The 25,613-nt window shown below is 48.8% G+C and overlaps 3 protein-coding genes across 7 annotated transcripts; 2 read left to right on the top strand and 1 right to left on the bottom strand.

Moving 5' to 3' along the window:
- The first annotated feature begins 264 nt into the window (after positions 1–264).
- LOC126053708 (cell adhesion molecule Dscam2-like) lies at positions 265–7,743 on the top strand. The gene is made up of 19 exons (XM_064043254.1): positions 265–489; positions 586–793; positions 959–1,264; positions 1,425–1,515; positions 2,005–2,186; positions 2,270–2,415; positions 2,784–2,919; positions 2,988–3,107; positions 3,184–3,387; positions 3,906–4,050; positions 4,495–4,643; positions 4,707–4,887; positions 5,019–5,164; positions 5,307–5,377; positions 5,447–5,834; positions 6,547–6,696; positions 6,779–7,177; positions 7,289–7,450; positions 7,529–7,743. Exons 1-19 carry the CDS (start codon positions 265–267, stop codon positions 7,741–7,743), a joined length of 3,624 nt encoding a protein of 1,207 aa, XP_063899324.1.
- A 164-nt stretch (positions 7,744–7,907) lies between these two features.
- On the top strand, positions 7,908–11,652 carry LOC110383338 (uncharacterized). 3 transcript variants are annotated; one of them, XM_064043752.1, is made up of 10 exons: positions 7,908–8,362; positions 8,555–8,724; positions 8,801–8,909; positions 8,985–9,149; positions 9,214–9,354; positions 9,466–9,690; positions 9,945–10,043; positions 10,146–10,320; positions 10,560–10,604; positions 11,454–11,652. In XM_064043752.1, the coding sequence occupies exons 1-9, from the start codon at positions 8,158–8,160 to the stop codon at positions 10,570–10,572; spliced, it is 1,302 nt and encodes a 433-aa protein (XP_063899822.1). In that variant the 5' UTR covers positions 7,908–8,157; the 3' UTR covers positions 10,573–10,604; positions 11,454–11,652. The 3 variants fall into 3 exon arrangements, with proteins under 3 accessions (XP_063899822.1, XP_063899821.1, XP_049692118.2); XM_064043751.1 differs by having other exon boundaries at positions 10,560–11,652; XM_049836161.2 differs by lacking the exon at positions 10,560–10,604.
- A 1,694-nt stretch (positions 11,653–13,346) lies between these two features.
- On the bottom strand, positions 13,347–24,399 carry LOC110383340 (odorant receptor 94a). 3 transcript variants are annotated; one of them, XM_064043754.1, is made up of 9 exons: positions 22,819–24,399; positions 22,599–22,728; positions 22,327–22,531; positions 22,128–22,250; positions 20,339–20,461; positions 20,155–20,254; positions 19,703–19,807; positions 19,420–19,575; positions 13,347–13,608 (listed from the first exon to the last, which is right to left on the bottom strand). In XM_064043754.1, the coding sequence occupies exons 2-9, from the start codon at positions 22,714–22,716 to the stop codon at positions 13,558–13,560; spliced, it is 981 nt and encodes a 326-aa protein (XP_063899824.1). In that variant the 5' UTR covers positions 22,717–22,728; positions 22,819–24,399; the 3' UTR covers positions 13,347–13,557. The 3 variants fall into 3 exon arrangements, 2 of the variants coding, with proteins under 2 accessions (XP_063899824.1, XP_063899823.1); XM_064043753.1 differs by having other exon boundaries at positions 19,095–19,575; XR_010278197.1 differs by lacking the exons at positions 19,420–19,575; positions 19,703–19,807; positions 20,155–20,254; ... (3 more) ...; positions 22,599–22,728; positions 22,819–24,399 and adding exons at positions 13,958–14,740; positions 14,837–15,034 and having other exon boundaries at positions 13,594–13,608.
- Positions 24,400–25,613: the final 1,214 nt, after the last annotated feature.

A 25,613-nucleotide genomic window follows, 5' to 3' on the forward strand; every position in this document is an offset into this window, starting at 1 on the left:
CTCGTCGTCATACTTGATAGGTTGGCTCTTTACTCACTAGGCCACCACGACCTTTATTTAGATTCTTTTATTTATTTATCTATTACCTATATTATACTTTTTTGTATGATTGTTATATTGTTTACTTTTTGATTCCTTTAAGAAAAATAAACACGCTCACGTCGCTAGCGGCTTCTTTCTCAAATTTGCATTTTTTTGATGTGATCATCATGATTTTTAAAAGCTTGTTGTTAATTGCCAAGTGGCAGGTAGTGAAGTGTGCGTATGTGGCGCAGGTGGTACCGCTCGCGCGAGGGTCGTCTGCAGCCGGCCAGCGCGCCGGAGGACGGCTGGGCGTGGGGCGGCGGCGCAGCTCGCTGCGTGCGCGCCGCCGCCCACCACGCCGGCCTCTGGATCTGCAAGGCTTACAATGTGTTCGGCGACGCCACCGCGCACACCACGCTGCACGTGCAGGACTCACTCAGCGTCACCGTCACGCCCACCGTGCTAGTGAGCGCACTCGCCACTTTACTAATCGAATATCAAAATAATGTTTTAAACGGAGCTCCGTCTCCCAACTGTAGACTGAGCATCTGTACCGTGCAGGTGGCACAGGCGGGCAGCACGGCGCGGTTCAACTGCAGCGCGTCGGACGCGCGCGCGGCGCTGAGCTGGCTGCACGACGGCGCGCCGGCGGGCGCGGGCGCGGCGCTGCTGCTGCGCGGCGTGGCGCGCGCGAGTCGCGGCGTCTACCAGTGCGTGGCGCGCCGCGCGCACGACTCCGCGCAGGCCGCCGCGGAGCTGCGCCTTGGCGGTGAGCGCGCGCTATCTATGTTGTTCCACTGAACTTTCAACTTACACCTGCTGTATTTACATTTATTTTGACCCAAATCTTCACAAATAAGTGCCTACTCAAATGGAGCATATCTTTTTTGGAGTATTGACTCCACGAAAAATGAGTGATATTGCATGTGCGCAGATTCGACACCGGAACTGCACTACACGTTCATCGAGCAGGCGCTGCGGCCGGGCGGCGCGGTGTCGCTGCGCTGCGCCGCGTCCGCGTCGCCGGCGCCGCGCTTCACGTGGCTGCTGGACGAGCAGCCGCTCGAGCACGTGCGCGCGCCGCACCGCTACTTCATCAGCGAGGAGACGTCGCTCAGCGGCGACGTGGTGTCCACGCTCAACATGAGCTCGGTGGCGCCGGAGGACGGCGGCCGCTACACGTGCCGCGCGCACAACGCGCTCGGCCACGCGCACCACTCCGCACGCCTCAACATATACGGTACTCACCTCCGCAGCGCTCGCGGTGTGCCGACACCCGCTACGGCTTATACGAACAACTAGCAAACTTGATAAGATTATTATCGAAACAATAAACTGTTAGGATTGGAATGAACTCTTATCGGTGTCACTAATGAATAGTGTACTTTGATACACCGCAGGGCCGCCGTCAATCCGCGCGCTGGGCCCGGTGCGCGTGGTGGCGGGCGCCAACGCTACCGTCTACTGCCCCTACGCCGGATATCCGATCAGGTCCATAGAGGTGCATTTTGATAGGATATTTCCTAAATTTACTAGTGCTAGGTCAATCGATGATAGACCATGCGTCATTTTCGTTGTGGTATAAAAAGACACGATAACGCTGGCATTGAACTAATCACATTAAATTAAATAGGTACGTTAATATGTATATGTTTGTCGATTAACACAGAGTAAATATAACAAAATTTTGCTAGAATTAGAACAACATTTACCCAAGTCATTACAAACAGTATATACAAATGTACTTTGTGGATTTTTTTCGTAATAAGCTTCCCCCTATAAATAACTGTTACACTTTAGTTTGTTACTATTAATAAATATTATGAAATTGTGATTTCTACTGTATATTCCGACAATATGTGTCTAGTTTATGAGAACTGCTTGAAAAAGAGGTGGATTATGTCGGTATTGAGAAATATGAGTCATTTAAAGAAAGACAGCGGCTGGAGCGTTGAGGTATCGTATGATGTGTTGTGGCAGCTCCATCTCGTGGTGGCGGCGCGGGGCGGGCGTGGCGGTGGGCGGCGCGGGCCGCGTGAGCGCGCGCGGCCCCGAGCTGCGCCTGGCGCCGGCGCTGGCGTCCGACGCGGGCGTCTACGCCTGCGCCGTGGCGGCGCCCGCGGGCCCGGCCGCTCGCCGCGACATCGACATACAAGTCCGCAGTCAGTACACACCACTTCAAATTACTGACCTTGTTATTCAAACTACAAATGTTCGATTGAAATAAATATTTATTTTTTTCCAGACCCTCCGAAAATTTCTCCATTTATTTTTTCATCGGAACTCACTGAGGGTAGTTCAGTGCAGGTGCTGTGCGGCGTGTCGTCCGGGGACAAGCCCATGTACTTCACATGGCTTAAGGACGGGGCTCCTCTGCCGCCGAACCTACAGGTACCGTGCTGTTACATACTGCTGCCGGCGTCAGTCTCCTCGACCAATCTTGAAAGTTTAACCGATAACATTTCATGCTCACATTGTCATTCAACTTACTAAACATCATAATCTTGACCTTTTATTTATTTATTTTATTCACTATTTCTTTATCCCAGCAAGGCTTACTGCAGTTACAGCCTCATTATCACAGGCATTATCAAGTGTCTAACCTTTTCCCATTATGTTGGAATCGGCTTCCAGTCTAACCTGGTGCAGCGAGTGCCTCAATAACCTGGGCAACCCTTGGTAAGACGGTTGTCAGACTTATTATAAAACAAGATGAACTGCCAACGGTAACTCAATGAAACGATTTTGTGTTCGTACAGATAGAAGAAAAGAGTCTGAATGAGTTCTCTCTACTGATGTTCTCGGATCTGACGGCACGACACAGTGGCGAGTACACGTGTCGCGTGTCCAACCACGCCGCCACCGTCAACTACACCGCGCAGCTCAGCGTCAAGGGTGAGTGTGCCCCGCCTCCTGCGCACTGCGCCCGGCAGCCAAGGTGACCGTTGCTTTGCTCGCTGCAGTGGCTCCGGCGTGGGCCACGGAGCCCCTGGACGCGGCCGTGCTGCTGGGCGCGCCGCTGCAGCTCGAGTGCGCCGCGCGCGGACATCCCGCGCCCGCTGTCACGTGGTACCGCCGTATGGGTCAGTTACATCATTGCTTGTGCGGTTAACTTGCCTTTCTGCAACTTTGTTCCTACCAGTGAGCCCTTACTTCCAGGCGAGGGCGCTTCGCTAGGCGGTGACAGTGGAGAGCAGTGGGAGCCGGTGGGGGCAGGCGAATGGGGAGCAGACGGAGTGCGGGCGCGCAACGGTTCGCTCGCAGCCAGCGCGGCGGCGCGCGCGCACCAGGGCCTGTACCGCTGCGTGGCCGACAACGGAGTGGGGCCGCCGCTGCTCAAGCACGTCAACATTACTGTGCACGGTACCAAGCTCATCAACGTCTGCAATAGTGCGCTCATATTCCGTTCCATCATCATCAGACTACCTAATCTGTACCTAAATACGGTATCATAACCCGGTGTAGCCAAGTTGGCACCAATGTTTACTACTGCGGTGCCCTAAGGTACGTGCTGTACGAAGCACGAAAGAAGCTACACTATCCCCGAGTAACATATTTTAACTAGCCGTTTCCCCGCGGTTTCACCCGCGTCCCGAGGGAGCTACTGCCCGCCCCGGGATAAAATATAGCCTATGTTACTCGCAAATAATATAGCTTTCTAATGGTGAAAGAATATTTCAAATCGGTCCAATAGTTTTTGAGTTTATCCATTACAACCAAACAAACAAAGTTTTCCTCTTTATAATATTAGTATAGACTAGAGAAGAAGTTCCCCCAGGACGAGGGTAAAACCGCGGGAAAACAGCTAGTGCAACAATAAGAACGAATTCGAAAGTCGTTTGAGGCTAGTTATGTTCGCACTCATGCGCGTGTATGTGCAGAGCCGGCGCACCTGGAGGGCGCGGGCGGCAACGCGTCCAGCGTGCGCGGCCAGCCCGCCGCGCTCGCGTGCGTGGCGCGAGGCGACGCGCCGCTGCACGTGCACTGGACGCACCGCGGCGCGCGCCTCGACACTGCCTCCTACCGGTGCGCATACACTTCTCTACATAATTTACTATCTTGTGGACAATTCATACAAACGTACTCATACGTGCTAGGCTTTCTTTAAATGACTCATATTCCTCAATACTCGGTAAATCTACTAATAATACTACTTTAGGGATTGTAGTTAGGTGGGATCCCTGATTGAGCACTGCCTCTTCTGGTCGTGGGGCGCAGGGGGTTTAGTGAAACACGGTGTTAGGATACCGGATATATTTCGCGTAAACCCCCAGATAGAACCGTTCATTCGGACCAGTGCGCAGTAACTGTCCGTGCATCGCATACTTCACGCTCACACAAGTTTTTGCTTGCCTTGCACTCTGCCATACACACTTACATGTGTCCCTACACTACCCTAGATACACCTATAAAGGGATAAATAGTTGAGTTAGCCGTACGAGCACGACGTGAGCAGTGAGTGTCACGCAGGTGGGCAGTGACGGAGACGCGCGCGGGCGGCGCGCTGCGCTCCACGCTGCAGCTGCGCGCCGCCGAGCGCGCCGACGCCGGCGAGTACCGCTGCCACGCGCACAACCAGTTCGGGCGCAGCGAGCAACTGCACTACCTGCACGTGGAAGGTATGCCTCGGCGTGCGCGCGCCCGGCGCCGCGCGCTGCCTGCTCACGCTCCGTGTGTCGCAGAGCCGCCGGAGGCGCCGCGCGGGCTGCGGCTGGGCGGCGTGGGCGCGCGCTGGGTGCGGCTGCAGTGGGCCGCGCCGCCGGGGCTGCAGTACGCGGCGCGCTACACGGCGCTGCACGCGCTGCCCGCCGCCGCCGACCGCTCCGCCGCCGCCAACCTCTCCGTGCGGGACGATGGGCCCAGGTGGACACCTTATCTCACACTCACACATCTCACACTCACACTCACACATCAATAGTTATTGCGTTAGACTATTTTGTTATCACCACCATTAAGTTAGGTACCTTCTGTTCTATAGATTTATATTTTTATAGAACAGACGCAGACGGGCTGCACACGCTGTCTGCCAGGTTGGAGGGACTGCGCCCTGCCGCCGCCTACTCCCTGCGCCTCACGGCGGCCAACCACGTGGGCGTGTCTCCGCACTCTGAACCTCTCATGTTTACTACGCTGGAAGAAGGTACAGCTCGTATCATTGATAGAGTGCTTGTCAACATTAAAGTATATAATTTATACTCGTGCGATTTATAGGTCGAAATATATAAATAAAATAAATAAATAGGACCGTAGTCAGACCAGAATATTGTCTATATTGCCCACAGCTCCCACTGCCTCTCCGCAAAATGTAAGAGTGAGAGCGGCTAATCCCGGGGAGCTGCACGTGTCGTGGTCGGTAAGTACGACATGCTACAGAGGATGTCGCCGTCGGTAGGCTGCATGAACAGGCGTGATGTTCGTACAGGCGCCGCCCCAGGACAGCTGGAACGGGGAGCTGCTGGGCTACGTGGCGACGTGGCGCGAGCTGGGCCGCGTGGAGGAGGAGGCGGGGGCGGCGCGCGCCGGCAGCGCGGTGGCGCCCGGCTGGAGCAGCGCCGAGCTCGCGCTGGGCGGGCTGCGCTCGTCCGCGCGCTACGCGCTCAGCCTGCGCGCCTACAACCGCGCGGGCGCCGGGCCCGCCTCGCCCGCCGCCTACGCCAGCACGCCGGACGGCGAGCCCGACGCCGCGCCGGCGCACGTGGCGTGCGAGGCGCTGTCGCCGCGCGAGCTGCGCGTGCGCTGGGCGCCGCTGCCCTCCGCGCATGCGCTCCGGGGCTACGACCTCCACTACGCACCGCTGCACTTTGCTACCTGTAAATGACATCACTAACTGAATATTTGTATGTTTACTTACAATGTTTAGGGAAGGACTGGTCGCTAAACCGCTCGGATCATTTTACCAGGGATCGTCAGAAGATGGAAAGTCAGAAAACCATCTTATCAGGGGGTATTTTGTTGCCTGGGCAACGGATTTGTGGAGATCAAATCATCATCTACCAAGCCTTTTCCCAACTATGTTGGGGTCGGCTTCCAGTTTAAGCGGAAGCAGCTGAGAGCCACTCAGAGCGAGTGTTTTACGTGAAGCGACTGGCTATATAATATCGGGTAATAATAATAATGGCGTCCCAGCCGATTGTCAACCACGGCGGGTGCTCTCATAAGCTAGTTATTACCTGGGACATATCCTACACATGCATTTGCGCCTCTATCGGTCAAATTCGACTATACAAATCCCACAACAACAACAATTACACACACAAACGTACACCTCTCACCCTAAACGCATATACCTGCTCCGTTCCGTCGTGGGTAAAAAGCATTTAAATGTTATATTCAAAATAGGTATTTTGCATTTTGTATTTACAATTTAAATAGAAATACTTCAAATAAATCGGATCTGTGGCTATATTAATATTTTGTTATTCCTAATCAGTTATGGCAATGAACGTAATTTGCTAGAAATAGCGAAATAATATTTGGCGGTAGGTGTAAGCGGTACGCTAGCTAATTGTGTGTGTGTGACAGCGTGGAGTGGCGCGCGCGCCGGGCCGGGCGGCGAGGCCACGCTGCAGGGGCTGCGCGCCGCCACCAACTACTCCGTGTGGGTGCGAGCACGCGCCGCCGCCGGGCCCGGCCCGCCCGCGCCGCCCGTCTACTGCGCCACCGCCGACGACGGTCAGTACCTACCCACCCGCGCCCCCATCCTGCGCCCCCACCCCGCGCCCCCACCCCGCGCTCACCGCCCGCCTGACCGCAGTGCCCGAGCCCGTGCAGCACGTGCGCGCGCTGCCGGCGGGCGCGGCCGCCGTGCGCGTCACGTGGCTGTCGCCGGCCGCCGCGCACCTCACGCACTACACCCTGTACACGCGGGAGCTCGGCAAGTTCGTATGTTACTCGCTCGCATGCCTCACTACCGGAGACAATGTGCACTGCGCTGGTGGTGCAATAGCTTCTGAGATGTGTAGAGTGGGCGGCGAGTGGGCACAGCGCGTGGAGGCCGCGGCGCCGGAGAGCGCGCTGGGCGGCGCGCTGGAGCAGTGGCGCGAGGTGCGCGGCCTGCGCGAGCGCACCGTGTACGAGTTCTGGCTGCGCGCCGCGTCGGCCGCCGGCGCCGGCGCGCCCAGCCGCCCCGTCACGGCCGCGCCCGCTCCCTCACGTACGTTTAAGAAACCATGCAGATAAGCGGCTTTCCTGAAACTGTTTTGTGCACTTACCTAAATGACTGCGTTATAAATGCTGGCAATTTAATTACCTGAACCGACTCTAGTGATGGCCAGGATATCGTCGTTCAGTCGCGTGGTGGTCGCAGCTCTCGGGTCGCGCGTGCGGCTGCGCTGCGCGGCGGTCGGGGCTCCGCCGCTGCGCTGGCGCTGGTCGCCGCTGCCCGGCGCACACACGGTCACTGACGACGGGGATCTCATCATACACAGTAAGGGCGTGCGCTAATACGCTGAGCGAGCTGGCACGGGCAGCGAGACAGCGGCCATAGTATCGGGTGTGTCCGCAGAGGTGGAGGCGGCGGCGAGCGGCAACTACACGTGCGAGGTGCGCAACGCGCTGGGCTCGGACGCGCTGGGCGTGGCGCTGTCGGTGCGCGCGCCGCCCGCCGCGCCCGCGCCGCGCCTGCGCAGCGCCGCCGCGCACGAGCTGCGCCTCGCCTGGGACCCGCCGCACGACGGTGGCGCGCACATACTCGGTAACACGAGCCTAATCAACTTCTAAATCGGCCAACACGCTTCACACCTTATTGGCATCCAGTCGAACTGAATGCAGTTGAACAACTCTAAAATTAGCAAATTCTACAAATAAGGAAAGTGAAACTTTGCACATGACGTTGATATACCTATGTATGTTTTGTACCCTTTCTCGTATATACTACTACAATTTGAGGTGCCTCTAGATCAGAATAATAAGTTCTTGGGGTTTCTTAGGGTGCAGGAGGTAGTTGCCTCAGGAACCCATGATACGGCGGCTCTACATTGGAGCCGTAAATTCTTGCAAGCTTATGAAAACGTTTTAAAAAAATTAAGATGGTGAACCCCGCGAAAACCATCCACGTTCACGTTCACGCCTGTTGACGGGGCTTCACGGCACTAATGTGGAGCCGCCAATGTAGCGTCAGCCATTGCCGGAGTGATGAGCCTAGAGGCCGCGGCAGGGTACACGGTGTGGTGGTCGGGCGGCGCGGCGTCGGGCTCGCGGCGGCTGCCGGCGGCGGACACGGCGCTGCGCCTGGCGCGGCTGGCGTGCGGCGCGCGCTACCGCGTCACGCTGCAGGCGCACAACGTCGTCGGCGCCTCGCCGCACTCCGCGCCGCTGCTGGCGCGCACCAGGGGGGACAGTCAGTTCATTATCTACATCTTACGTCTGCTCCATAAATAGACTACTCAAATAACATCATGTTTTTACAGTTGCTATCGTTTAAATAACTTTCATAAAACTGCTACTATCAAATTGGAAGGTTGTCAGATGGATTCGATTGTGTCTATTCATTGCTCTTGTTTGAGAGAATGAGAGAATATACTGTGCATAGAGGCTAAGCCACCTCCGGGCAAAGAGTTCGTGTGGGCTAACAGCACGGCTCTGCGCCTCAACCTGCTGGCGTGGGGAGGCCGCTGCCCCGTGGCGGCGTGGTCCTTAGCGCTGCGGCCTGCAGGCGCGGGCGCCTGGCGTGACCTGCCCAGCGACGGGGAGACTGCCGAAGTAAGACCACGTGTTTGGATCGCTTGCCGAGCACTGACGTCACTGACACTTGTGCTTACTTACTAACCTCTTGCAGGCTGGCGGGCTGCAGCCGGGCGCTTGGTACGAGGTGCGCGTAGAAGCACGGTCACCGGCCGGCGACACCACGGCACTGTACCGTGCCGCCACACATACGCTCAGCGGAGGTACATACACAGCCTTTACATGCTATGTTCCAGCTTTAGTTAAATAGCACACTTCAACAGTTTTACGTGCAACAGAACGCATAGGCGAGCCGGTGGAGATGCCAAGCGAGGTGCGCGGGGTCGTGTTGGGCGGCGCAGGCGAGAGCTCGCCGGGAGGCTCCGGCGCGGCGCTGTGGCGAGCCGGCCTGGCGCCCGCGCTGCTGGGAGGAGGCCTGGCTGCGCTGCTGGCGGCGCTCGCGGGTACGTCCCGTGTGCCGCACTGCAGTCTCTCACGACTTGATGTAATTCATATTGGACTGTGCAGGGCTGGTGGTAGCTCGGCGACGGCAGGCAGCCTCCTGCCTGCGCCGCGACTGCTCCTTGCACCGCGTGTGCCAGCCGCACCCTCAGCTGTACACCACTGAGCCCAGTAAACGCAATGGCAAAACTCTTACTCCACCCGATCGTAAGTGTTGGTTTCCGAGATACGTAACTCTCTGAATTAACTAAAATATCGTAACAAGGCTGATATACATAATATGTATGTAGGTATATGTGTAAACGTGTACTTGTACAGTTGCTGGTGAATTGCACGAGATCAGTCCGTATGCAACGTTCAGTATGGCTGGAGGCGCAGGCGGCGCGGGTGGCGGGGGCGGTGCGGGGGGTGCGGGGGCTGCGACGCCGAGCGAGGGGGGCGGCGGGGGGGGCTGCGCGCTGCACCTGCGCACGTTCGGCCGCGCCGAGCCGCTCGACCTGGCCGCGCCGCCGCCCCGTCCCAACCTCCTGGCGCACACACCAGGTATTAACTTTCTACCATTACCATTGTCAAATAAAATTATTAACACTGATACGTACGTAGTTAGAAGGTAGGTAACACTAATGATCCAATCCTCTATGGGTGCAGCGGAAGTTAGTGCCGGACTTTAGTACTGACTAAACCTATCTAGGTTCTTTAAAGAGCTATTCGTCTACAAGTATGCGCTTACTCTTAGGAATAAAACTTTTTGATAACCCACATAGTTCAAATCATAAAAAATGTATTGTATGTGTCAGAGTACGGGCATTCTCGCGAAAGCGACTCGGAGTCGAGCGGCTCACCATGCGCCGCGTGCGCCGCGGAGCTGTACCGCGTGCCCGCCGCGCACCTGTCCGGTGAGCCCCGCGCGCCCCGCCCCGCGCCCCACCCCGCGCCCCGCCCCGCGCCCCGCCCCGCGCCCCGCCCGCTCGTCGCGCTCATCCGTCTCTGTGCCGCAGACACGCTACCTGCCGTGGACTCCAGCGCCGAGGACTCGGTGTACGCACCGGGAGCACCGGGGCCCCGCGCGCCGGGCTCCCACCAGCCGGGGGCCAGGGGCCCGCGTGGCCGCCCCGCGCCCCGCGCCCGCCGCCGACGTGACCACCCGCGCCACGCCGACCCGCCTACCGTCAGGTGAATGCGCACTATTCGCACACATTAAGCGTACTTTCTGCAGCCGGTACGCTACAATATTATCTATCACACAAAAGCACGTACTTAAATTACAAATAAATTATTTTCAATTAGGTAGGTATAACTTACACTGTGAAATAATACATAATTATGTTACTGTAATCTATAATATCTAAGCTGTGCTAATATTCGAACACATCATCAGGATAGTAAACTGGCATTTTCTGTTTTCAATGAAGCCACCGTTTCTAAGAAGAAGACGATATAGAGGACCGTTAGACTCGGTAATTACTTATTAAACCTGCATCGACTAGTGAGCCAGTCGCGACCCCAGCATGGCTTGTGCTTGCCGACGCTAACAACACACAGCGATCGCAGACTCTGCATGTTACCCCACCCCTTCCTCCTGCCAAGTAGATCATAGTGACTCAGACCTGATGTGAAGTCCCAAACGCTCCCATCCTTTTTGTTTCGGGGGATATCTTCATGGACTACCTCCGCCTGGGGAGAGGCAGAGGGGCTTACCGGACTCTTACCGCCTAAAAACCCCGGCGACCTCCTTGTTCGTGCGCGCGGGGCCGCAGGAATCCAGAATCTCTCGCTCGGGCCTCATCTCTTGCACGGGGTAGTAACGTGTTCACCAACTCCTTGCTTCACCGCGTGATACACACGCGCGTCTCACCGTCTCGAGTCCATTGAGAAGGGGGTGGGGACTTCCCCAAGTCTCTCGCCCTTGGACCCATTCATGGGGGCGGAAGAGGATGTTGTCCGCCCTTCTCCTGCCCCCGGTACGCCTTCTGCGTCCCATCAGGGTCCATAATTGTGATAATCTTTGTATATTTTCCACTTAATATATGTAGGTACATTATGGAATGCAATAAACTATGATATGAAATCTCCCTCTCCCGTTCTCCTTCTGAAACGCTCCCGTCCTTCGTTAACGCAGAGAGAAGGATACGTTACCTAATTGTATTACCCATACCGGACATGATACCTTCAGTATTTTTACTGGGCGGTCCCGTATGCATCTTGAGAGTCCCGACCAGTATCATTCATTATTAGAATTAGAGACTTACATACTTGGTTCTGCTTAAAATGATTGTTTGGATCAATGTACAGCAAATTGCTAACAGTGCCAGCAGGCGAGTAGCGCCGGAGCTGCAGTAGCGGCTGGCGTGGGGCGGGCACGAGGCGGACACGAGGCGGCCTCGGGCGCGTGCCGCAGCTGTCCACGCGACCTGCTGTGCACGCTGTACATACTCACCTAGCTGTAAGCGTTGTCGTGTCATACCACTTACCACATGTTGATTAAACTTATTTCCATGAGTTTCAGTACTTTGTTTCATTTCACTATCGAAATGCATGTGTCCTGTTGAAGAAGAACCGATCGTTCTGTGTGCCGTTAGACTCTGATCTACTATGTGAGACAATAGTTATTTTCATCCCACCATCTCGGCAAGAGTAGTTTTGCTCTTCGATATTGAAGTGCAAAAGCCGTTTTTATCCTCTAGCTAAACTCTAGAGCTTCAAAGTAATTTGAATTTCGAACATCGTCGTGTACAATACTCCATTTCTGACAACCGTGACAAGGCTTTTTAAACAAATAGATCCCACCAAAAACATTACATTATTGTAAAAAAAAGCCAATCCTCTACGCAATTCCTCCACCGTAAAAAGTTTTGAGATCGCATAGAAGCCAAGTCCTGTTCAACTTTATTTGTACTAATAAATCAATATTTGGTGACTATATCAATAGTTTTGTTCACTTGGCCATTAATTTATTTCGCGATAAATCAAAAATCAATACAATGATAAAAAAAATATGTTAAATAACTCTTTATGGGGAGCCATTTTAAACTCCCTTTCGGCCTTACGGATAGCATTGTAACACTGTTAGACTGCAAGCTGACCCCAATATAGTCAGAAATGAAGCCAGTGCATAACAATTACATAAAAACTTCATAAAAATAATAAATTAGTAAATAAGTAATTTTATTATTAACTATTAACTAATTTATAATAAGTTAGTATTTACCCGACTGCCAAAGAAGGAGGGTAATGTTTTTCGAGTGTATGTAAGTATGTATGTATGTCTGTTCCTTTGTGACCTCCTGTAGCCTAAACGGCTTGATGGATTTTGATGTATGAGGTATCGTTAGATTTGTCTTGATTACGGGAGTGTCATAGGATACATTTTATCCTAAAAGTCCCACGGGATATTTTTTCTAAATTTCCCTTTAAAAAAATATGTATGCGGTATCATTAGATTCATTTCAATCACGGGAGTAATTAATATAGGATACGTTTTTTCTCAAAATTCCCACGGGAACATGTTAATTCTGCGTCAACGCAAAGCAACTCATGCGTTAGCAAGCAAAAAGCGATTCTTTTGGCGATACAATCACGTCGTCTTGATCAAATGCATGAACGTCGTCTTGATCGTCTTGAACGTCGCATTGGCGGTAAATTTATGTTGCGGAGTAACATCACTCGTAATCTAAAGCCAAATGTCGTCGAAATAATTTAAAATGGTACTTACATATACATAGTCTTCTACATCTACAACATTTTCGTTAAATAAAACAGCTAAAAGTTATAAATAAAAGAATTATTATTAAAAACAAAATACCCGACTGCACACTAAAAGAGTAAAACAAGCCCCACAATAATATTGATCAATACAACTTTACTGAATATAATTTATAAATATTGATGGAAAGCATCGCAGGCGGGGACCACCTTGACCGCCACCAACGAAAATTCTGCTAAATGGTGCACAACCGAAATGACTATAAATAAGCCTCTGTTGGTCCCCGCCTGCGATGCTTTCCATCAATATTTATAAATTATATTCAGTAAAGTTGTATTGATCAATATTATTGTGGGGCTTGTTTTACTCTTTTTTTAGTGTGCAGTCGGGTATTTTGTTTTTTTAATAATAATTTAAATAAGTGCCTCACTAACGCATTGGATGTACCTGTCTGTAATGTTAGTGGTAAGGTTGAGAAATAAATAAATATCCAAAATGAAACGAAAAATTTTATTGCAGCATTTTCCAGAATTATTTATATACATATATAGTATTCGCCGTAGAACGTACTAACAATGCAATCAAAATAAAACTCAAAACCATAATAGATGCATCTAGGTAAATGTTTTAGCAATCAATTGAAACTACAATATTATAAATTGCAACAAATATTATAAAAGCAGTAGGGAGTGCGCTGTATCGTCGCTCTACTTTGTCTGCCGAAGAACCGCATAAAAAGTGTATGAAGACTTTATTATCTGAAAAAGAAAAATATATCTACTTACACTAAATAAAGATTTTCCTATTGGACACGAAAAGATGATAAAGGTTACGCAGAAACTCTCAACAGAACAAAAAAACACCCGATTTCGAAACATTATTCATTTCTGCTCCGCTCCTATTAGTCTTAGCGTGAAGATATAGCCTATAGCCTTCTTCAATAAATGGGCGATCTAACGTTCAAAGAGTTTTCCAAATCGGAAAAGTACTTTCGGGGGTAGGTGAACGAAAAGTAAATACGTGTCTCAGATGCTCTGAGTGTTTTAAAATATATTTAATAGTATTTTAACAGTTTTTTAAAATAAATTTAATTTATTACTTACTTACATAACATATTTATATGTAATAGTTGTGTAAAAATATCACCTGCCACATCACCTTCATCACATCTACTTAGTCACAGAAAGCACAACCACTATGTCACAGTTATCGGAGATCTTGTCCATTCAGAAGAGCCTTGAGGAACATTTCACCAAGAAAATGGATCAACTCGGAGCCCAAATTCAAGCAGCGGGTCCGGTGAAGGACACGGTGGCCAAGGTTGCAGAGGAGTTCCGAGCCTTCAGGGAACTGATCTACAGTGTGTTGGGTTTGCTGCGTAAGCAAATTGCTGAGTGTGTTTCACACATTGACATGCTGGAGATGAGACACCGTAGGAAGGCGTTAATTTTTCAAGGACTTCCTGAAGCTGAGAAGGAAGACTGTTCTTCCAAAATAATCCATCTTCTTAGCAGTAAATTGGCTCTGAGAAACATCACAGCAGCGAACATTAAAGTTGCTCACAGACTTGGCAGTCCTGGTAAAGATCACCCGAGGCCCATTCTTGTGAGATTTTCTAATCTAGAGGTAAAATCTTTGATTTGGAAAGCGAAGACTGGCTTGAAGGGGTCCAAAATCTCAGTAAAGGAATTTCTGACGAAGACTAGGCAGTCCGTCTTCACTCAGGCACGGCAGCACTTCGGAATGCGGTCATGTTGGACGCAGGACGGCGTGATTGTTGTTAAGGCCTCAGACGGAACTCGCCACAAGATTACTTCGATGGACGAGTTAAAGCCGCTCCTGGACAAGTACCCCACTAAGTCTTCGCCCTCGTCGACTGCTTGAGACCTTCTGGAATGCAAATAACACCGTATGTAATGAATAGTTCTTGGATATCGATTTTATCTCATTCTCTTTTTTTTATATAAAATTAGTGAAGGTACTTACTAGTTGTTAGGTTAGATTTTCTTAGTAAAGTAGTTTTTTGCATGGTCATGTTTGTTCTCGTCCTTTTTGTATTTCTTAATTCTGTACCCTCACTAGGTAATTAAAATGCAGCTTTTTTTTTTTTTAATTCTATCGTTGCATGTATCGATCACAGAATTAAATCTTGTGTTGCAGTGTTGATGTAAATTGTAATGTCATTGTCACTTGTCACTGTATTGCACGCACGTAATGTCAAAATCAAACATGCACAGATTAAGGTTTTTTTTTCGTTCAGAAATTGTGTCTGAGACAGACTGCATCATGTTGATTTTTATTTTTATTATTTTTTTGTATGTTCGTTATCATTTGTTTTTTGTGTTTTTTTTTGTTATATAATCATAATTTTATAGTAGTATAGTTCAAGCATAACGTTAATTTTTCTTATCATGTTCTATGGGTGTTAGCTGGCGGGTGAAGTTAAGAAAGTACTGTAAGGTATTTGTTCGAGTATTTTTTTTTTTTTTTTTTAATATTATATTTTGTTGTAAATTAATTTTATATATATATTTTATTTATTACATATGTATTCGGATAACGACAGTTTTCATTCTGCCAATGAATCCTTGGATGGTGATGATAGTTTTTGTTCTTTAACCGATACGCTTGGGGATACTCTGAGAACACAGTTTAATCAATCGGACAAGCTGTTTAACGTGTGTCATATAAATGCTCAAAGTGTTGCTAGTCACTACAGTGAGCTCTTTGAGACTTTTTCTAATATGAATGTGCATGCCATTCTGATTTCCGAGAGTTGGCTCAAACCAAATCTCTTGTCCACCTCATACCCCCTTTCTGGTTATGTTCTCATTCGGAATGATCGGCTTGGTAGAAGAGGGGGTGGCGTGGCAATATACCTTCGATCTGACTTTTCTTACAAAGCCCTGGCTGCCTCTCCTAGTCATCAGGCTTGCGCGGAATACCTCTTTCTGGAGGTTTCTGTTAAAGGAGCTAAAGCCGTCGTTGGTGTTGTTTATTGCCCCCCTTCTGTCGACTACTTCACTGATTTTGAATCGGTTTTAGAATCGATAGGTTCCGAGTATGCACATTATATCATCATGGGCGATTTCAATACAAATCTCCTTGCTCCTAATTCTCCTCGATCCCGTAAACTCCTTCATCTTGTGGAATCATCTAGTTTACACATTTTGCCCTTGCAGGCAACTCACCGATCTACAGTAGGTGATGATTCCTGGCTGGATTTAATCCTTACTTCCGACCTTTCCCTTGTTTCCTCTCATGGTCAATTTATTGCTCCTGGTTTTTCTCATCACGACCTAATTTTCCTCTCCTACATCCTTAAACCTCCTAAGTCCAAGCCTAAGGTTCTGCATAGGCGTTGCTTTGCACGTATGAACGTAGATCAGCTTCTCAATGATGCTGCTGAAATTGACTGGACTCCATTGATAGAAGCTGACTCAGTTAATGATAAGCTTGAAATTTTTAACAACCGGGTGAACGCTTTGTATGATCTCCATGCACCCGTTAAGAGAGTTAGAGTAAAACGTCCACCAGCACCGTGGATGACCGAGCTTATTAAGATCGCAATGCGTAGGAGGGATCGTGCGTTCAGGAAGTTTAAGAGGGACCGTACGGACGAAAATTGGGCTCAATTTAAAACTGCAAGGAATCGGTGTAATCTTATGATACGTAACGCCAAACGCCGCCATATACTAAACAATATCTCTACTTCTTCTTCTGCTAATATCTGGAAGTTCCTAGGAACACTCGGTATTGGCAAATCGCGACATTTAGACCTACCTAACTCGATTAGTTTAGACACTTTAAATAGTCATTTCTGCACTTCTTCCAATTTGGATAATGTAATCAAGCAAGCAACTCTTAACTATATTGCTGGTCTATCGCGTCCTGACATCAAAACTTTTAATTTTTCACCGGTTGATGAGGAAGAGGTCAAAAAAATTATCCTATCCATTAAATCGAAAGCGGTGGGCTGGGACAATATCAGTCGCCAAATGATTACTTCTATTCTAGTCCCAATTCTTCCTGCTATCACCCACATTATCAACTTTTCCCTATTCTCTGGGGTTTTTCCTTCACTTTGGAGGAAAGCGTACGTCTGTCCTCTTCCTAAAATTTCTAATCCAACTCTCCCCAATCATTTCCGTCCAATCTCGATCCTGCCATTCTTATCCAAAGTGCTAGAGGCTTGTGCCCATAAACAATTCGCTCGTTTTGTCTACGAAAACCAACTTATGAGCCCATTTCAATCTGGATTTAGGCCAGGCCACAGCACTTCCTCTGCCCTTCTCAAAGTGACTGGCGATATTCGACACGCCATGGAAGACGCTAAGCTGACAGTGTTGGTTTTAGTCGATTTCTCAAATGCGTTTAATACCGTCAGTCACGATATCCTTTTATCTATCCTGTCATATATCATGGTCTCTTCCGATGCATTGGACTGGTTTTCTTCTTATCTTCGGGAGCGCCAGCAGTCGGTTCGGGTAGATGAAGTCTCGTCAACCTGGTGTAATTTGGATGCTGGCGTTCCTCAAGGCGGCATACTCTCACCCCTTTTGTTTGCAGTATTCATAAATTTACTTACTCCTGAGCTTCAGTGTTCGTATCACCTCTATGCCGATGACTTGCAGTTATATCGACAGTTGATGATTTGGTTGACACGCTCGATAAGGTTAACGCAGACTTGGCGGTTGTGAAAAATTGGGCGGACAGGTTTGGAGTGGCAGTCAACCCTGGGAAATGCCAAGCCATCATTATTGGTGGCTCGAGGAATATTATCAGGGTGGATACTTCCAGCTTGCCGCCAGTAGTATTCAATGGTATGACAGTACCTTATAGTGGCAACGTCAAGAACCTTGGGTTACAAATGGACACCACACTGAATTGGCAACCACAAGTCGCAGCTGTCAGCCAAAAAGTCACTAACATACTACGGTTCCTCTACCGCCTGAAAAATTTGCTTCCGCCCAGTGTGAAAGCGATGCTTATGCGAACCTTAATCTTCCCCATAATCGACTATGGTGATGTGTGCTACTATGACCTGAATGCAGATCTGCTCAACAAACTTGACCGGCTTCTCAATAATTGCATTCGATTCGTTTTTAATCTTCGCAAGTACGATCATGTGTCAGTGTATCGAACGCAGCTCAGATGGCTGCCTATTAGGCAGCGTCGTGAGGTGAGGGCATTGACTACTCTTTTCTCTATTCTTCACACTCCTACTTCACCTTCTTATTTAACTTCTCATTTCAAATATCTTGGCTCACATCATGACAAAAATTTACGCTCTTTTAACAATCGCCTTATACACATCGTTCTGATATCATACACTCTTCCTTCTTTGTAAAATCTATTCTTCTCTGGAATGAGTTACCTCTGGAGATCAGGATGGTAAATACCCGTCACACCTTCAAACTCAAAGTTCGTGACCACTATCTTGGGAAATTGGCAGAAATATAAATAGTCAGTTTCAAATTAACTTTCTTAATATGTTATTAGTATTGTTTGTAGTGTACATATTTATATAGTTATATATATACATATATATTATTATTAATTTATTTGTGTATTGAAATATATGTAGGTATATGTTTCACACTAGTTTTTCTGATTTGTTTGCACCTACCAACGCTTTCTCTCCGCCACCCAAAGGTAGACTGGTAGAGAACGCCTAAGGCGTTAAGTCCGCCATTGTACTATTTGTGCAAGAAGTATTTTAAATAAATAAATAAAAAAAATAAAAAGTAGTTCCTGAGGTTCAACAAACAAACTCTTCAGCTTTATAATACCTCCTATTAATATAGATTGTGCAGTTACCGATGTTGGGTTTATAGATAGCCCATTTGTCGAAGAAGGCTATAGGCTACTTTTTATTCGGGTGTGTGCAGAAGAATTCGACTTGGAAGACTTCTTCGCTGTTGATTGACAGAGATAATTATATACTACGAATTGTAAACGTGACAGACAGACGGAGGCCGCTTGGCGCGTTCCATCACCAGCACCAGCGAGCGCCGGAACGTCAGCCGCGCGCGTCGCCACTCCATGCTGTACAGCGACTGCACACGTGGAAGAGAGACGCACCTTGACGAAGGTGTCGAGCGAGAGGGATGACGCGGCCGGCGGCGGGCGCAGCGGCCGCTTGGCGCGCTCCATCACCAGCACCAGCGAGCGCCGGAACGTCAGCCGCGCGCGTCGCCACTCCATGCTGTACAGCGACTGCACACGTGGAAGAGAGACGCACCTTGACGAAGGTGTCGAGCGAGAGCGGGATGACGCGGCCGGCGGCGGGGCGCAGCGGCCGCTTGGCGCGCTCCATCACCAGCACCAGCGAGCGCCGGAACGTCAGCCGCGCGCGTCGCCACTCCATGCTGTACAGCGACTGCACACGTGGAAGAGAGACGCACCTTGACGAAGGTGTCGAGCGAGAGCGGGATGACGCGGCCGGCGGCGGGCGCAGCGGCCGCTTGGCGCGCTCCATCACCAGCACCAGCGAGCGCCGGAACGTCAGCCGCGCGCGTCGCCACTCCATGCTGTACAGCGACTGCACACGTGGAAGAGAGACGCACCTTGACGAAGGTGTCGAGCGAGAGCGGGATGACGCGGCCGGCGGCGGGGCGCAGCGGCCGCTTGGCGCGCTCCATCACCAGCACCAGCGAGCGCCGGAACGTCAGCCGCGCGCGTCGCCACTCCATGCTGTACAGCGACTGAGACACGCGCTCGCTCTGACAAAACACAACAGAAAAGTCAGATGCGAAAAGTGTGTAAAATTGCATTCCTATCCTTTCCTCATCCATCCATAGAAAATGGAACAATCGTATAAAATAGATAATTTGTAAGATTGATATTGACCTCGTCAGTGACTTCATTTCCGTAGTAGCAGTAGAGGAACAGCTCCGTCAGGATGCAGCTGATGAACAGCGCCATCGACGCAAACTCCACGCTCAGCATGTTCAGCTACAAATACAAGCCCCTATAGTTTATGCAAAACAAAAGCATCCAAAGTGGCGTTCTATAATCCCCACAAAATTTTTTGGCCAATAGATGGCGAAACGATAAGAATTATATACCCCGCGGTTTCATATGCGTCCCATGAGAATTACTGCCAGTAACAGGATAAAATGTAGCCTATGTTACTTGGAGACAGTACTTATAGCTTTCCAACGGTGAAAGAATTTTTGTAGTAGTTTAGATTACTTTTTTTTATATTTGTTCTTTCTCGACATTTATTCAAAAGGTTTATAATAAATTAATGAAATAATCAACGAAGTACATGAAAAGGAATAAAAACCAGCAGCACTTACGCTTACAATCTTGTAGGCGGCCATGCACAGGATCCATCCACCAATCCCAAATTGAATAAGAATAGCTGTGCCGAAAATGTTCTGTAACATTTTGGCGGTCCTGTACAGCATGCACACGAGTCATTATTGGCAAGCACAGGAGTCAAACGTTTCCAAGTGAGCAGTTGATCAAAGTAAAGCATACTCAGTGATCTTCTCGTAGTGCACGAGACACTCGCGGAACAGCGCGAACAGCGCCGCGTCGTACGAGCCGCCCAGCTGCCGGCTCAGCGCCGCCGCGCGCTCCGGCAGGCACTCGAAGTTCATCCTGCCACGACCAAACGCTTCTATTATCGGACGGCCTACCAGACAACATCCTGGGACGAACAATGACTTCATTACGCTAAACAAATTAGGTACAACACATTAATAGTTGCCATCACGCCATAAACACTATCAACTTATTCATTATCTACAGTAAATATATGTATTTATGTAAATGAAGTTCAATACTTACAGCCTAGGCTTGGTACAAATAAAAATATTTTGCTGTCCATCGAGGCTATGTTCAGGTTAAGTACAGGCACGTTGTACGCTCCAGACTAAGAGTGAGTCCTGCGTGGGTGAAACAACGCGAATGTGCTGCGCTGAACCGTAAAGATGTGGTCATCTTTCACTACCGGTGTAGTGAAGCTGAGCCAAGTTGGCACAATAATGGCGTAAGCTCCATTGAGGCATAGGGTTGTCACTTTTAATGGTAGATGATACTTTTGATGGTCTTTTTTTTAACGACATCAAAAATCATCAAACGACCCCTCACGCTGTGGGTTAGCAGCGGTGAGGGAGTGTCAGACTCTTACTGACTAAAAACCGTCGTATTCCGTCATAGGCCTTTTATGTACCAGGGCCGCGGTATCTCTTTCGAACAACCCGCAGCCCCGGCAGGCCTTGGCCCTGCTGGGCCCCACTGGGGTTGCTGACATCTCGTTGAGGAGCGCGTGGAACAACGCGCGCCGTCGACACGGGTCTGTCGTCTAAGCAGACAGAGGGACGATGAGCCACCCGAACTCACCGCCCACAGACCCACGCCTACGGTGGCCGGGACACCCGGCGTCATCTCGCGACACCCGGCGCCCATGGTGTCTACCTGGTCCAGCGCGGCGGCCGGGATGAGAGGTGCGAACTCTCTGGCGTTCCGCCTCCACCTTCTCGAGCATGACCGCTTCGCAGAAGGAGGCGACGGCATCCCATTCCCTCTCGCCCCGGACCATGGCCTGAACCAGGGCCGGACGCCAGATGTCGCCGCCGCCCAAAGCCTCGACGAGGACCCGGCGGTGCCCTTCCCACGCAGGGCACTCCTGGACTGTGTGGTCCACCATGTCCGGGGCTGTCCACACAGTGGTGACACCCGGGCGCCCCCTCAGGACCGATTCGATGCAGGTACCTCCCGAAACAACCTTGTCCGGTGAGGACCTGCGTCATGCGATACGTGAGGTCGCCGTGACTCCTCCCGAGCCACTCCTCAAAGAGGGGACTTACCGCCACACTCTTGATGGTCTTACCGCGACACTTAGTACTGACAGCACCGAGAGCACCGATAAAAGCTGGTCGATGCACATGCATGTGTGAGTGACACAAACGTTAGTAGGCACCGTTACGCGTAGTTACGCGTAGTAGGCGTAGTTTCACAACTGTTTACAAGAGAATATAGATATATTTTATTATATACATCGACTGTTTGATGTTTTCCGCATTCAGATCTATCACATAGACCTGATGAAATACTCGTAACAAGCAATTCAGCTACGTCTACCTATAAGTAAGGCCTCGTGGATAGGGAACCCTGTTTTGTCCCTTTTGATTCATTCCAAAATGTGCCTTTGTATCCCGGAACCAATCTGACTCTTTCAAATAATCAATTAAACTAAATAAAAGATTCAAATGTTGTAAAAAGTAAATTCAAAATTGTGTGGAGTGACTTCACGCCTACTTACCGTAATAGTCTGAGTTGTGTTTTGCATTGATTCAGAACAGTAGCCATAAATGCGTCCATGGTTGTGTTTGCTATGCCCACGAGTGTGGTTACATAGTAAGAATATGCAAGTACCAAGATGAACCTGAAAATTACTTGTGTCAGGAATTTGTATTATTAATCCGCAGCCGTTTTCTCAGATGTTTTCTTGTAAGACTAACATTGTTGGTCGATTATAGTCAACGGTAATCCAAAAAGGGAATTCAACGGGCAGTCCCTGCAGGCGGTACATGACAGGGAAGGTGATCCACAGCGTGCACGTGACCACGGCGCAGCCCGAGTAGGCGCGCACGAAGCGCGAGGCGCTGGCCGCCGTGGCGCCCAGCAGCCGGCGGTGCGCCTCCTCCGGCTGGTTGTACAGCGGATCTGCACAGACGCACAAGCTCAGTCGCCGCCGCGCCGCGCCGCTCCCTACCGCTCGCGCCGCACGTACCCTCCAGCCCGGCCAACATCTCGTCGATGCGCTCCGCTTTTAGGTGAAACACGAGTTGCTTCGCAATAGACGTGATGTGGCACAGCAGCAAGAACATCACTCGGGCTAACTTGTCCATATCTTGCTGTACCTACCAACATTACATATGAACATAATGTGCAGGTCTTTTCTAGAATCGTTCTAAAAGAGATTACAAGATTTGATCCATATTCGGTTGAACCTGGTAGGCGTAAACGCACTCCTGTAGCAGGTAGACCGTGGTGAGTGCGAGCGTTAGAGCTCGGTAGAGCGCATGCAGCCGGGACAGACGCGCGCCGCCCGCCAGCCGGCAGTAGCCGCACCAGCGCAGCAGCCGCAGGTGCGTGGCGAGGCTCGCCGACGACAGCGACCTGTCACACACACCCCACTGTACCGCACTGCGGGCAGCGCTCTACTCTACACTGACCAAACAATATTCGTAATGGCTTCATAATTTGTATCAGTTTTATGGAATGCGTGGTGTAGTTACTCGATGTAAATAAATAAATTAATACATAAACATGGCTAGCTTGAAGGCTAGCTTGTTGACTGGAGTAAGGAAAGTATATAAAAGTACATACTTCATGTATGTAAACAACAACTCATTACATTAATCTCTAGAAAAGGAGATGGAAGGAGCGTGTCATGTGGATACTCTTTACTTGACAACACTTGTCAACCACCTTAAATCTGATCCTAGACCAATTAATAATTTTGTTTCCGTTCACACAATATGTAATTGTTTTGGCCATTATTTTCCACTCTGTTAGTCGTCATACAAATTACAATCTTTTTTGTACACTTGAAATTCATCCACATTTACCGACCAGCTTCAATAATGTATCTATTTTAGAAATAATATAGGTATTTGAGCATTACATATAAACATATATTTGAACATTTTATTTTCTAACATTTTGGAATCCATGTAGCTGTGGCACTGAAATCTATATCACAAATCTGACAGCGTTCTGTTTCAGTAATGAGTTAATTATACATTTATGTACAGGGACTGTAATTACACGTCGATCACATCAACAGATTAATGACACGGTTGGAGCGGCACGCCCCTCGCGTGCGCCGCCCTGCCACGCTAATGACTTATTCGTCGAAGAATACATTAATGTCATCATGCATTTAATTATACACCTATTAAGTTACTTACTTTTCATTTTCCAATACGATTGCATAAAAATAAGTTTTAGGTTTATAGAATCATGTCAGTGGTTGCCTGCTATGCAAGGGTGGGGGCTGCGTATTACCAGCCTCACGAGCAGGGTGCGCTCGTCAGTCCGGCTGGCGCTATGCCGTGTAACTGTTAGCTTAGTATGTATAAACAATAAGTGTTAAGGGTTAGAAATTATGCCTATCAGTCTTGTCTTATCTAACTTACTTGTACCAGATCCGTACTTTTTCAGAAAAAATAAAGGTAGGTATAATGGAAGCCTTTTTAGGGTTAAGAATACTAAAGAAGGCATATAAGACTGCACTTACTTCGCAATTATAGATTTGGAAAAGGCCTTTGATAAATTTAACTATCTCTACATAAAATTCCTCCTCTACCTAAAGTTTGACTGGTAAAGAACGCCTAAGGCGTTAAGTCCGACTTTGTACATTGTTTTTCATGTTTGTAAAATGTATGCAAAAGTATAAATAAATAAAATCATGATAGCACTTAAGAAGCACTTAAGTAAGGAGGAAGACGCAAAAATCAAGAAATGATAAAAATAGGAGATGAGAAAGCTATAGTCAAAATAAAACCTGGAATTCCACAAAGCTGTACCTTATCGCCACTATAATTAATTATTTTCACTAAGCGGGCAATAGCAAAAAAGCAGACTTTTCGGAGGGTTAAAGGTTTTATAAGATTTGTATATTGTTCGGGACGGACGTAGCTCAGAAGCAGGTACTATGGGGTGGCTTCGAGACGTTGACGCCCCGTCGGTCGCTGGTTCTTGGACGTCTGGGCGAGTGGACTGTATTTACGATGTGGCGAGAAACATGAATTTCAGAAACAAGAATACGTTTAGACGGGTTTTAGACTTTCTGCTACTATAGGTTCAGGAATGCCGGTGAAATAATAAGTCTTCATATATTTTTCAGGAGTCTTGAAGGGACGAGCTTCGACGCACTTACCATACTATAATTACACTATTTACTTTTCACTATTTACTTGTTATACTATCAAAAAATCCATACCGATGACTACGATTTGTACGGCGGCGCTTGCGCACCGAATGAGCTCGAAACTTTACCGTGACGAGCACCTCGATTTCTCGTCCCTCCGACCAACCTCAGTTTTATTGACCTTTCAATTTAACAGCAGTATTACAAACAATTGGTACATGATATCATTACAGGACACATAGCGTCAGACGCCCCATGAAGTGCGCTACTGAACTATACCACACACACCCTGCATACCTTCAGGGCTGAAATACTATAACCGAATAACTATAAAAAACTATGTGAAATCGGCCCTTATGTGAAGATTATCTCGAGATAAAAAACAAACTATGGGGGGTATCTCGATACGAAAGGCAGTGTGTGTTAGGGCATTTCATGGGCTATCTGGCGATAGTAATCCTAACAATGTGATCTAAGCCCTAGTATTGTTAATTTGCATGTGAAATGAAAGTCAAAACACAGACATTATTTATTGCTCTATAACTTAAACTATTAACAATATTTCTATAAATTAAGTTATTTTCTATACAATGAGACCTAGGCTTTCAGTTAAACACTATTTCACTAATGAAAGTCTAGGATTTTTGCTATCGAGAAATGTTTACATAGGTAAATCAGGCCTTAAACGGCAGAACTATTATGTTTATTATACAAAACTATGTAGGTTAAGGTTACCGCTACAAAACTATTACAATTTGGCATCAAAAAACACTATAATTTACAAATTAAAGCACTATCAAAATCTGAACACAATTCTATAACAATTTAGAAGGAGGGTGCACGTGAAAAACATACCTTGGCGCGGCTCAC

The sequence above is a fragment of the Helicoverpa armigera genome, chromosome 3 (genome assembly GCF_030705265.1).
Source record: "Helicoverpa armigera isolate CAAS_96S chromosome 3, ASM3070526v1, whole genome shotgun sequence".
Lineage (NCBI taxonomy): Eukaryota > Metazoa > Arthropoda > Insecta > Lepidoptera > Noctuidae > Helicoverpa > Helicoverpa armigera.